This window comes from Manis javanica, chromosome 3 (assembly GCF_040802235.1).
Source record: "Manis javanica isolate MJ-LG chromosome 3, MJ_LKY, whole genome shotgun sequence".
NCBI classification, from domain to species: domain Eukaryota; kingdom Metazoa; phylum Chordata; class Mammalia; order Pholidota; family Manidae; genus Manis; species Manis javanica.
This window is the reverse complement of record NC_133158.1, coordinates 35,796,892-35,810,491: the sequence shown is the minus strand read 5'-3', so window position 1 is coordinate 35,810,491 and position 13,600 is coordinate 35,796,892. Positions and strand designations below refer to the sequence as shown.

At 43.4% G+C, this 13,600-nt stretch overlaps 1 protein-coding gene across 3 annotated transcripts in view; it reads right to left on the bottom strand.

The window, feature by feature from the left end:
• Positions 1-10,701, bottom strand: part of ACAD9 (acyl-CoA dehydrogenase family member 9) — a 48,145-nt gene extending 37,444 nt beyond the window's left edge. For all 3 annotated transcript variants that reach the window (XM_017675940.3, XM_017675941.3, XM_037023806.2), the window contains exons 1-2: positions 10,518-10,701; positions 7,437-7,530 (exon numbers count right to left, since the gene is read on the bottom strand). In XM_017675940.3, coding sequence (XP_017531429.3) covers positions 7,437-7,530; positions 10,518-10,667 — 244 coding nt within the window. In that variant the 5' untranslated portion in view covers positions 10,668-10,701. The remainder of the gene's footprint in view (positions 1-7,436; positions 7,531-10,517) is intronic.
• Positions 10,702-13,600: the final 2,899 nt, after the last annotated feature.

The window sequence follows — 13,600 nt, the reverse complement described above, 5'->3', positions numbered from 1 at the left end:
TACATAAAACTAAAAAGCATCTGTATAGCAAAGGACACCATCCGCAGAACAAAAAGGCACCCTACAGTATGGGAAAATATATTTCTAAAAGATATCCAATAAGGGGTTAACATCCAAAATACATAAAGAGCTCACACCCCTCAACACCCAAAAAACAAATAACCCGATTAAAAAATGGGTGGAGGATCTGAACAGACATGTCTCCAAAGAAGAACAAAGAAATTCATATGGCCAACAGGCACATGAAAAAATGCTCCACATCATTAATCATAAGGGAAATGCAAATTAAAACCACAATGAGATATCACCTCACACCAGTTAGGGTGGCCAACATCCAAAAGACAAGGAACAACATATGCTGGTGAGGATGTGGAGAAAGGGGAACCTTCCTACACTGCTGGTGGAATGTAAATTGGTTCAGTCATTGTGGAAAGCAATACGGAGGTTCTTAAAAAAACTAAAAAGAGAAATACCATTTGACCAAGAATTCCACTCTTAGGAATTTACCCAAAGAAAACATGATCCCTGCATTCTGGAGATTAAAGACAGCTGTGTGAGAGGTGAGACAGAGGCTTCCTCCTAAAACCGCATATAATACAAAAATATAATGAATACAACTAACTCTGAAGAAGCAACAGGAAAGAGGACTGCGCCAAACTGCACACACCTGGAGAAAAGAGCAGACCTCATGGAACAGGGTAATGTACCAAAGCTGCAGCCTGGTGGAAACCAAGCACTTCCCCCACCACAGCTCACCGGTGGGAGGAAGAGAAACGGAGCGGGCAGAGAGTGGAGGCCTGGGACTGCTGAATACCTAACTGTGGAGATCTGCTCTAGGAACACAAACCTACATTTCATGGTGCTTGCATGGTACTCTTGTGATTAGGGGGATGGAAAGCTAAGAGAGGTAGAATTCCTGGAGAGACTGAGATTCCAGCCTGAGAGACTTCCTAACAAGGAAGCCCTTAGCAAGAGGGCTGCTAAAGGGGCAAGGACTGCACAGAGCTTACTGCTCAGGATAAAGGACAGGTAGACAAAATTGTCCAGGGGCACTCTGCCCAGTAGGCTGGGAGCTTTCACAATCTTCAGGTACCCCAGCTGGCTACACAGCTCGAATGACCCCCTCTGTGATACGCAGCCTACTGCGCCTTTCTCCTGGCCAGCCCCACCTGGCTTGCAAACCGGCAAACCCTACCCTGGAATTAGGCCAGCCAGAGGGAAGATCTGTCTACAGCAACTACAAACGCAAAGCATAGAGGCTTATACCTGTGTGTTTGGCCCACTGGTTCAGGCAGTGGAAACAAGCATAGCAGCCGGGAAGCAGGAAACAGCTCTTTCCTCCCCCCAGGCACCAATACCATTCCCCTGTGACCTTGACATTACTTCAGGGGCTGAGCAGCTCCATAGAGTATAGCTTCGAGACACTAGAGGATGCCATATACAAATATGAAATGCCAAAGGAACCTGGTTCAAAGTGAAATTATTAATACAACTCCTGAGAAATATTTAAATGACATTGAGCTCATGAATCTTCCTAAAGGGGAGTTCAAAATAAAAATCACTAACATGCTCATGGAGGTATGGAAAGATATTCAAGAACTCAGGAATGAATTCCGGTCAGAGATCCAATCGTTGAAGAGCACAATGGAGGGTATTAAAAGCAGATTAGATACAGTGGAGGAGACGATAAATGAAATAGAAACTAGAGAAGAGGAATACAAGGAAGGTGAGGCACAGAGAGAAAAAAGAAGAAAACAAATCCTACCATTTGCAACAGCATGGATGGAGCTAGAGGGTATTATGCTCAGTGAAATAAGCCAGGCAGAAAAAGACAAGTATCAAATGATTTCACTCATCTGTGGACTATAACAACAAAAAAAATGAAGTAACAAAACAGCAGACTCACAGAACCCAAGAATGGACTAAGTTACCAAAGGGGAAGGGACTGGGGAGGATGGGTGGGAAGGGAGGGATAAGGGGGAAAACGGGGCATTACGATTAGCACACATAATGTAAGGGGTTGGGGACATGGGGAAGGCAGTATATACAGAGAAGACAAGTAACGGTTCTATGGCATTTTACTACACTGATGGACAGTGACTCTAACAGGGTATGTGGCGGGGACTTGAATAATAGGGGGAGTCTAGTAACCATAATGTTCAAGTAATTGTACATTAATGATATCAAAAAATAAACAAACAAACATAAATAAATAAATAAAAAGAAAACGAATCTCTAAGAATGAAAGAATATTGAGAGAACTGTGTGACCAATTCAAATGGAACAATATTGGCACTATAGGGGTACCAGAAGAAGAAGAGAGAGAAAAAGGGATAGAAAGTGTCATTGAGGTGGTAATTGCTGAAAACTTCCCCAATTTGGGGAAAGAGATAGTCTCTCAGGCCATGGAGGTGCACAGATCTCCCAACACAAGGGACCCAAGGAAGACAACACCAAGACACATAGTAATTAAAATGGAAAAGATCAAGCATAAGGACAGACTGTTAAAAGCAGCTAGAGACAGAAATAAGATCACATACAAAGGAAAGCCCATCAGGCTAACATCAGACTTCTCAGCAGAAACCTTACAGGCCAGAAGGGAGTGGCATGATGTATTCAATGCAATGAAGCAGAAGGGCCTCGAACCAAGATTACTTTATCTGGCAAGATTATCATTTAAATTTGAAGGAGGGAATAAACAATTTCCAGATAAGCAAAAGCTGAGAGAATTCCCACAAACCGTCTCTACAGTATATTTTGGAGGGACTGCTATAGATGGAAGTGTTCCTAAGGTTTAATAGCTGTCACCAGAGGTAATAAAACCACAGTAAAGAAAGTGGAACAGTTAATTACTAAGCAAATGCAAAATTAAATTAAGTATCCCCAAAGTCAATCAAGGGATAGACAAAGAGTACAGAATATGATACCTAATGTATAAAGAATGGAGGAGGAAGAAAAAGGAGGAGAAAAAAAAAGAACCTTGAGATTATGTTTGTAATAGCATATTAAGTGAGTTAAGGTAGACTCTTAGATAGTAAGGAATTTGGTAACCATGAATCTAAAGCCTGCAATGGCAATAACTACATACCTACTGATAATTACCCTAAATGTAAATGGAATGAAAGCACCAATCAAAAGACATATAGTCACTGAATGGATTAAAAAACAAGACCCATCTACATACTGCCTACAAGAGACTCACTTTAAACCCAAAAACATACACAAACTAAAAGTCAAGGGATGGAAAAAGATATTTCATGCAACTAATAGGGAGAAAAAAAGCAGGAGTTGCGGTACTTGTATCAGACAAAAAAAGACAAAAACAAAGAAAGTCACAATAGACAAAGAAGGACATTACATAATGATAAAGGGGTCAATCCAACAAGAAGATATAACCGTTATAAATACCTATGCACCCAACACAGGAGCACCTACGTATGTGAAACAAACACTAACAGAATTAAAGGGGGGAACAGAATGCAATGCATTAATTCTAGGAGACATCAACACACCACTTACTCCAAAGGACAGATCAACTAGACAGAAAATAAGTAAAGAGATAGAGGCACTGAACAAACATTAGAACAGATGTACCCAACAGACATCTACAGAACTCTACACCCAAAAGCAGCAGAATACACATTCTTGTCAAGTGCACATGAAACATTTTCAAGAATAGGCCACAAAAAGAGCCTCAGTAAATTAAAAAAGATTGAAGTTGTATCAACCAGTTTCTCAGACCACAAAGGTATGAAACTACAAATAAATTACACAAAGAAAATGAAAAATCCCACAAACACATGGAGGCTTCACAACATGCTCCTAAATAACCAATGGATCAATGGCCAAATAAAAACAGAGATCAAGCAATATATGGAGACAAATGACAACAATAATTCAACAATGCAAAATCTGGGATGCAGTGAAGGCCATGCTAAGAGGAAAGTGTATTGCAATATAGGCCTACCTCAGGAAAGAAGAACAATCCCATATAAGCAGTCTAAACTCACAATTAATGAAACTAGAAAAAGAACAAATGAGGCCCAAAGTCAGTAGAAGGAGGGACATAATAAAGATTAGAGAAGAAATAAATAAAATTGAGAAGAATAAAACACTAGAAAGAATCAATGAAAGCAGGAGCTGGTTCTTCAAGAAAATAAACAAAATAGATAAAGCCCTAGCTAGACTTATCAAGAAAAAAGAGAATCTACTCACATAAACAGAATCAGAAATGAGAAAGGAAAGATCACTATGGACACCACTGAAATACAAAGAATTGTTAGAGAATACTATCAAAAATTATATGCTAACAAACTGGATAACCTAGAAGAAATAGACAACTTTCTAGAAAAATACAACCTTCCAATGCTGACCCAGAAAGAAACAGAAAATCTGAACAGACCAATTACAAGCAACGAAATTGAACTGGTAATCAAAAACCTATCTAAGAACAAAATCTCAGGACGAGATGGCCTCAGTGATGAATTTTATCAAACATTTAGTGAAGACCTAATACCCATCCTCCTTAAAGATTTCGAAAAAGTACAAGAGGAGGGAATACTCCCAAACTCATTCTATGAGGCCAGCATCACACTAATAGCAAAACCAGGCAAAGACCCCACCAAAAAAGAAAGTTACAGACCAATATCCCTGATGAACATAGATGCAAAAACACTCAACAAAATATTAGCAAACCAAATTCAAAAATATATCAAAAAGATCATCCATCATGATCAAGTGGGATTCATCCCAGGGATGCAAGGATGGTACAACATTCGAAAATCCATCAACATCATCCACCACATCAAAAAAAGGACGAAAACCACATGATCATCTCCATAGATGCTGAAAAAGCATTTGACAATTCAACATCCATTCATGATAAAAACTCTCAACAAAATGGGTATAGAGGGCAAGTACCTCAACATAATAAAGGCCATATATGACAAACCCACAGACAACATTATACTTAAGAGCAGAAGCTGAAAGCTTTTCCTTTGAGATCAGGAACAAGACAAGGATGCCCACTCTCCCCACTTCTATTCAACATAGTACTAGAGGTCCTAGCCATGGCAATCAGACAACACAAAGAAATGAAAGGCATCCAGATTGGTAAGGAAGAAGGTAAACTGCCCCTGTTTGCAGATGACATGATATTGTACATAAAAAACCCTGAAGAATCCACTCCAAAACTACTAGATCTAATATCTGAATTCGCCAAGTTGCAGGATACAAAATTAATACACAGAAATCTGTTGCATTCCTATACACTAACAATGAACTAGCAGAGAGAGAAATCATGAAAACAATTCCATTTACAGTTGCATCAAAAATAATAAAATACCTAGGAATAAACCTAACCAAGGAAGTGAAAGACCTATACTCTGAAAACTACAAGACACTCATGAGAGAAATTAAAGAAGATACCAATAAATGGAAACACATCCCGTGCTCATGGATAGGAAGAATTAATATTGTCAAAATGGCCATCCTGCCTAAAGCAATATACAGATTCAATGCAATTCCTATCAAAATACCAACAGCATTCTTCAACGAACTAGAGAAAATCGTTCTGAAATTCATATGGAACCAATAAAGACCCCAAATAGCCAAAGCAATCCTGAGAACGAAGAATAAAGCTGAGGGGATCATGCTCCCCAACTTCAATCTCTACTACAAAGCCACAGTAATCAAGACAATTTGGTACTGGCATGAGAACAGACCCATAGACCAATGGAACAGACTAGAGAGCCCTGATATAAACCCAACCATATATGGTCAATTAATATATGGTAGAGGAGCCATGGACATATAATGGGGAAATGACAGCCTCTTCAACAGCTGGTGTTGGCAAAACTGGACAGCTACATGCAAGAGAATGAAACTGGATTATTGTTTAACCCCATACACAAAAGTAAAATTGAAATGGATCAAAGGCCTGAATGTAAGTCATGAAACCATAAAACTCTTAGAGGACAACACAGGCAAAAATCTCCTGAATATAAGCATGAGCAACTTCTTCCTGAACGCATCTCCTCAAGTAAGGGAAACAAAAGCAAAAATGAACTCATGGGACTACATCAAACTAAAAAGTTTCTGTATGGCAAAGGATACCATCAACAGAACAAAAAGGCAGCCTACAATATGGGAGAATATATTTGTAAATGACGTATCTGACAAGGGGTTAACATCCAAAATATATAAAGAACTCACACGCCTCAACACTCAAAAAGCAAATAACCTGATTAACAAATGAGCAGAGGATATGAAGAGACGGTTATCCACAAAAATTCAGATGGCCAACAGACACATGAAAAGATGCTCCACATCACTAATCATTAGGGAAATGCAAATTAAAGCCACAATGAGATATCACCTCACACCAGTAAGAATGGCCAGCATCAAAAAGACTAAGAACATTAAATGCTGGCGAGGATGCAGAGAAATGGGAACCTTCTACACTGCTGGTAGAATGTAAGCTAGTTCAACCATTGTGGAAAGCAATATGGAGGTTCCTCAAAAAACTCAAAATAGAAATACCATTTGACCTGGGAATCCCACTCCTTGGAATTTACCCAAAGAATACAACTTCTCAGATTCAAAAAGACATATGCACCCCTAGGTTTATCACAGCTCTTTTTACAATAGCCAAGATATGGAAGCAACCTAAGTGTCCGTCAGTAGATGAATGGATAAAGATGTGGTACATATACACAATGGAATATTATTCAGCCATAAGAAAGAAACAAATTCTACCATTCGCAACAATATGGATGGAGCTGGAGGATATTATGCTCATTGAAATAAGCCAGGTGGAGAAAGACAAATACCAAATGACCTCACTCATTTGTGGAGTATAAAAACAAAGCCAAACTAAAGAAACAAAATAGCAGTAGACTCATATACATTGAGAATGGAGTAGTGGTTACCAAAGGGGAGAAGCTGGGGGCTGGAGGGGGAAGGGGATTAAGGGGCACTGTAATTTGCAATCACAATATACACAGGTCACCAGGAAGGCAGTATACCACAGAGAAGACAATTAATGACTCTATAACATCTTACTACACTGATAGTGACTATAACAGAGAGGGTGAGAACTTGATAATATTGGTGAATGCTGAAACCTCTGTGTTTTTTATGTGAAACCTTCCTAAGACTGTGTATCTATGATACTTTAATAAAAAAAGTGTCAGTGTGCTCTGTTTGGTAATGTTTACAAGCAATCCTTCACCACAGATTGAGAGGCACTCAACAAGATGCCTCATTATGAAATAGCAACCAGAGTGATCTCTTAAAGCAAAACATTATCAGTAGATATTATTTTTTCAGGTTTCATGACACTCAAGAGAGCTTTTTCTATGTATACTGCTTCTAATAAGTATCAAAGCAATTACCCTTAAAATGGAAATCAGTAATGATAAAGAAATCATACATACCCTCTTCAGTGAAGAATTTTTCTACAGGTCCCACAAACTGATTGATTTCATTAAGTTCATCTTGGCTAATTTCTGGAAATGGGAAAACTTCTTTCTAAAAATGATAAAAATTTAAAGATTTAATTTGCAGCAACCTCCTATAGTGGCAATCAGTCAAAAGAGCAGGAAACAGATTTGCTAGATTCCACATCTGGTAGGCAGGACATAATTCACTGAAGGAATTAGAATGCAAACTCCAGGAATTCTGTTAGAGTCCACCACCTAGGTACATCTTCCTCCCAGACTCAAGCAGGTCTACTCCTGATTTTGACCAGCTTTCCTGACCAAAAACAAGTTATGTTGATTGTCTTATGAAACAGAGGCCTGGACTAACATTTCAAAGCCTGGGGTTTTGTTCCTTGATTTGCAACTTACTGTATGTCCTTAGGCAAACCCTTTCATCTCTCCACGCTTCCATTTCCTCACCTGTCATATGCAGGTGATATTGACTCAAGGTCATTGTGAAGATCATGGAAAATAATGCATGTGAAAGTTCACTATTAAAATGCAAAATTTTACATTCCTTGTTTTGTGAGTTCAAAGATGCTGCCCTGGCGAAAGTATACTGTGGTTACAAGGGCTGCCATCTTGGCAGGCTCCCCTGTGGCTGCACACAGATCCCGTCCCTCCTGCTCAGTGCCATCTACCTGGGCTGCATGTGCGAGGTCATGGGTTCCCTGCAGGAGACCCAGCCGTTGAACCAGATCAACCTGTATTCAACCTTGGTCTGCCACTTTTAGATGTGTGACATAGTGTCACACATCTTAATGTTCTCTTTTGTTATATATACTTCAGAAGGTAACTGTGGGGCACAAAACAGATAACGTGTCCTGGCATGTGAAGGAACTGTACTTATTTGCATCAGATACTGGCTGCTCGTCACAACTTCATAGCCTGGAAAACAACTTAGCTTTGAGTCTCTGTCTCCACTGGGTGAGTGGTCTATGTTTCTGCATGGTAGGATTCCCTTCTGAGTTATCAGTATATATTGTCTTAAAATTATTATCCTGCTGTGTCCTTAGCCCCTCTGGCTTTTCAGGTTCCTGCTACTCCTTCAGCTGCTGGCATGACATGAGTACTTGAATTTGGTCCCACAGCTGCTGAGAAGTCATGTCCCAGGCACAGGTTGCCAGCTCCCAGGAGCCCTGCCTCTCTTCATGGAACCTTCCACCGCCTGTTCAAGAAAGGTCACTGAAGCAGAGGAGTCCTCAAGCTTCCACTCTAGCCATTGTACACCTAATTGTCACCAAAGCCTGTTTCCTCTAGTAATATGCTCCCAAATACTCTCCCTCTCGGGCCTCGTGGCTGAAAGCTTATAGGCAGGTCCTCATGCAAAAGTGACAGCTGTCTTCAAGAAATTCTTGCTTCTGGGCCATCCCTGCTACAGGGAGAGAGACCTCAAGTGCATGTAAGCATAAAGCTCTGAGGGTAATGTTCCAAAACCAATAGGGTGCTCCACAGGAGCTGGGTGCAGTTTCTAGCAGCAGTTTTAAAGCAGTGGAACCTGTTTTTCAAATAAATCTAGTGCAGAGATCAAACAGGTAAATCAGATAAAAGCCAAGTTGCTTTGGTGGAGGCTGCAGATGGCAGGTCACCAAATGCCTCCTACTCAACTCCCCATGGGTCCCTGCGATGTCCCTGGGGCGTGTCCATGAACAACGAGGGCCTGAGGGCGGTGGGACAGCTGCTAGCCTGGATGGTCTTTCTGCTCTGTGACCTGAAGCACCTCAGATGCAAGTTCTTGCTCAAACCCCGGTAATGACAGGGGGAGATGAGGCTGGCCATAATCAGAGCAGTGGAGATGGACATGCTCAAAACTGGTCAGATTCTAAATACGACCTGACGGCAGAGAAAACAGGCTGTGCTGTTGGGTTAGATGTGAAGTAGAGAATAACGGCATCAAAGGTAACTCCAGGTGTTTGACTCGAACAGGTGGGAACAACAGTGCCGCCACCATCTACGGGAAAGGCTGGTGGGTGAAGTGGGCTTGAGTGGGGCGACAAGGAACTCCGTTTTGGATATGCTCAATTTGCAATGCCTGTTAGAAATCTAAGTGGAGCTTTTGACCAGAAAGGTGGATGTCAAAAAATCTGGAGTTCGGGGGAGCATCTGAGCTGGAAAAATAAATTTGATTCACCATGATATAGATGGTATTTAAAGCCACAGTACTAAGGTGGATCAAAGGAAGGGCTGTGGATGGAAAGAGAGTCTAAAGACTGAGCTTCAGAAAATTCCAACTGGGCTAGCTGGAAACAATGGGGCACAGGGAGGCACACTGAGGCACAGGGAGTGAAGTGACCAGCCCAAGATCACAAGACTAGTAAGTGGTGAGACCACCATCAACTTGTACCTGCACAGTACCTTACAGTTTAAAAAGCATTTCACACACTATATCTCACTGAGGCTTTAAACTGCGAGGCAGAACATAACACCAGCTCCATTTTAACCTGAAGAACTGAGGCTCAAAGTCACAGAGCCATGGTCAAATCCAAGACATCCAGCCATGAAGACGTTCAGTGCTTAACAACCTAGCTTACTACCAGCTAACAGCTGGATTAACTACCAAGTGGTAGGACCCGCGGAGGGGAGAGGGTGGGGAAGACACTTTGGAACCAGATTGCCGAGGAAGCTGAATGGCTGGGTGGGGCGCTGGGAAGCCGAGGGGCCGCTGAAAGCCGACGGAAGAGCTGCAAGGTCTGAAATATATTGAGGAATCAGAGAGGAACATTTTCGGGGCCCAGTACGCTGAGTTGAAGATTGCCTAGTGCTCATCTCGCGTGAGGTTCCCAAATTGGCCTCTGACAAGGCTGTAAGCTTCAATACCTGTCAAAACCATGGACTGATTCCCAGGGCCCCACGGACTCTTCCCTTTGCCCCGGAGAGGTTCTTACGAGACTCAGGAACCTGGGTTTCGGCACGCCCGCCCCTCAGGTGTATCTGTCGGCCGGGCGCGGGTACCTGACAAAGTTCGACTCCTCTTTCCTGCTAAGAGGGCAAACGACGGACGGCAGGGAGTAAGCGTAGGCCAAGGCTCGGCCTTACCTTCTCGATTTTGCCCAGGAAAAGCTCCTTGGCGAAAGCTCGGCTCGGCGGGCTGGTGCGCAGCGGACGCCGGCTCTGGGCGAAGGCCACCAGCGCCGGGCAAGAACGCACCGCCGCCGCCCGGCGAAAAAATAAACCACAGCCGTTCATGCCGCCCGAGATCACTCACGCCGCCGCCGTCGCGCCTTTTTAGCGTCTCGGTCACGTGCCCCAGCTCGCACCGCCCGATAACGCCACTGGCCTGCGCCGCCGGGGCTGCTGGAGGAGCCGGGGGTGGGGGCGGAGCCGCCGCCTTGTGGCTTCATAGTCCAGTGGGTGCTGTCGGCAGAGAGCTTTGCTTTCAAAAATACCCGCGGCTGTTTGCACAAACCCCAGTCCCGGGAAGCTGCTCAACGCGAACCTAAGCGGAGGCCTCGCCGCCTCTAATCACCTGGAGCCACGAGGACGTGGGAAAACTAAAGAAAAGCAAGAGAAAGGGAGGGAAATTCACGATGTGGTTATTTTTTTTTAGTAGGGGGTGGTGGGCTCACATTGCGGGTAATATTCCGTTTTTTAGGTGAATGGTGGCTTCGTGAAGAGGCACTTTGTTTTGATTCGTAGCATGTATATACATTTATTTGTTTGGAAAAGCAGCGGGGTGTTCTGCCAAAGAGAGGTCTGGTTAAAACCCTGAGTCGAAATTATTCCTGGGAGACACCAACTTAAAAGGCAGGTGGAGGAGGAGACTACAGAGGGAGCAAAAGGGCGGGAAGGGTGGGGCGGGCTGGGAGAGGCAGGTCGGACCGGGCAGGAGGGCCCAGCAACCCCGCTGCACGGCTCGCGCCGGGGGCAAGGAGGCCCTCCAGGACAATTTCCTCTCTTCATTACCGCTCACTGTGCTTAGGTCACCGGGATATAAGCGCCTCACCCTTTTTTATTGCCTTTCCTTGTCCCTTTGGAAAATGCTCCTAGACATAGAAAAACTAACTTGGCGCTGTCACTGTGCTTGCCTATAGAAAACTGCGGCAGGATATTGATGACCTGCAGGAAAAGCCAAACAACAGCGCTGACCAGACCCGACAGGTTCAAGATGACACCCAGTTTTACCCCTCCCTGCTTTTAAACTCATTACACATTTATTATGATATCCTTGGAATTTACCCAAAGAATACAACTTCTCAGATTCAAAAAGACATATTATGATAAATAAATGTGTAATGAGCTTTACCAGGCCAAGATCCCGGCGGGGCTGGGGGATGCAACTTGCTAGATGCAAATTGGTGCATGTGCCTGAGAGGTGAGCATGCACCAGCTATCCATGGGAATCCCTGTCTCCTTTCCTTGAAACCTGATGCTCCTATCACTGCGCCTGCCCTCCTGGCCCCTTAAAAGTCTCCCACTTGCCCCCTTAGAGCTTGAGCTCTAACTCTCCATTCCTTGATCAAAGAATAAAGCTGCTCTGCTGAACTGAACTCGGTCTTGTTCTATGGCAGGAGTGACACCAAGCAAGCAGGAAAGAGGACCCTTGCTGGGGTCCCGACCCTGCGGAGAGTCGATGACACTTGTACCATTACTACATGTTGGGAAGACAGAACTTTCTGACCAGGGTTCCCGCGTGGCCTTAGTAGCAGCCCCCATTGGGTATATAATAAGAGCATGTTTGCACGTTTATGGGATGTTTACCAGCAACAGAGCCACTGGTCAGTCATGGGAGTACCTGCCCAGCGGAGGGGTAGAGAGGAAACACCCATCTCTCCTCTGCCTGTTTTCCCTGTACATAACTGGTCACGCATCCACCAGTCACCAGGGATCCACGCACAGAGTTGCCCCCGGAGTGTGGGAGCAGGGGGACCATGGAGCCCCAGTACTCCTGGAGAGTTAAGCCTGTGCGTGGGAGCAGGGAGCATGGAGGGTGTGGAGCAAGGAGAGGCCTACTCCCTAGAAGCAGAACCTGTAGCTGGTCTGGATAACGCATTCAAGCCAGCCACATGTACCAAGCTGCCTGTGACCACAGTGAGATTAAATGTCATAACCCCCTCTACCCCTGACTTCTTGCCCTGCCTTTCTTCAGTCTCAGTGGATTTGTAGAGAACTTACCCTGGGTGGGGAATCCCCTCTTCCTGGAGCAACACCACAGTGTCAGAAAATGCTAGTTTGTCTCTCTCATGTGAACTGGAGAACGATGGGAAACCTCACTGATGCCACTGTGCTATGCCTGCCCAGTGCAATAAAAGGTTGACTTGTTTGGGCAAAGACTTGATGATCCAACATCAGGGAAAGATAGCTCACAAACTTTTTGAGTTGCAGAATGTTGGCAAGCATCTTTAGTAATCTGTGTTCTCTCCTGTGTCTTTAACTTATAAAGGTGTGTCGTCTGGATTCTTCCTCAGTGCTCAATGGGTGCGGCTTTCACCACTGAGGTTCAGATAAAGGCATGTTTTTTGGCAATAGTTGCCTTTGTAAATTAACCTTGTGGGCAAAACAAAGAGAAAGTAATACTGCAAAAACGGGGGTTTCAAGTTCGAGGTGGTGTTCGTGTTTGCCAAAACCAATGGCCTCAGATCAGTGAAGTCATGTGATAATGTGTAAGACCATGTTTTGTGTACCCAGCTCTTCCTAAATTAGAAGAGAGAAATGCAGTGGAATGCAATTTTCCAAAACAAAAATTAGAAAACATTTAAGGCATAATTTCCAAGTCTAGTCAAGGTTCCTGCCTCAGAGCAGTCAAAATCCTAACAAAAGGGCTCACAAATAAGTTAGGCAAATTTTATCTCCAGTTTCTTTCCTGCTGAGAGAGTTGGCCTTACTGTCTAGAGATCAAACATCTGTATGTAGAGAGGTGTGGCTCAGAGTTCTAATATTTTTGTCTCACACAGCAAATTACATTGTCTTCTATTACTTCCTTGTTGGTAGAATTTGTTCCCATTTAGGGTTCATTAGTGATTATGGAAACATGGAAGTCACTGTCTGGTTGCAAGCCACAAAGGTAATGGGGTGTTATGCATTGTGTACCCCCAAATTCATTTCATTGAAGTCCTAACTCCCAGTACCTCAGAATGTGACTTCACTTGGAAAGAGGATTTCCTATTACATTCTATTGCAGA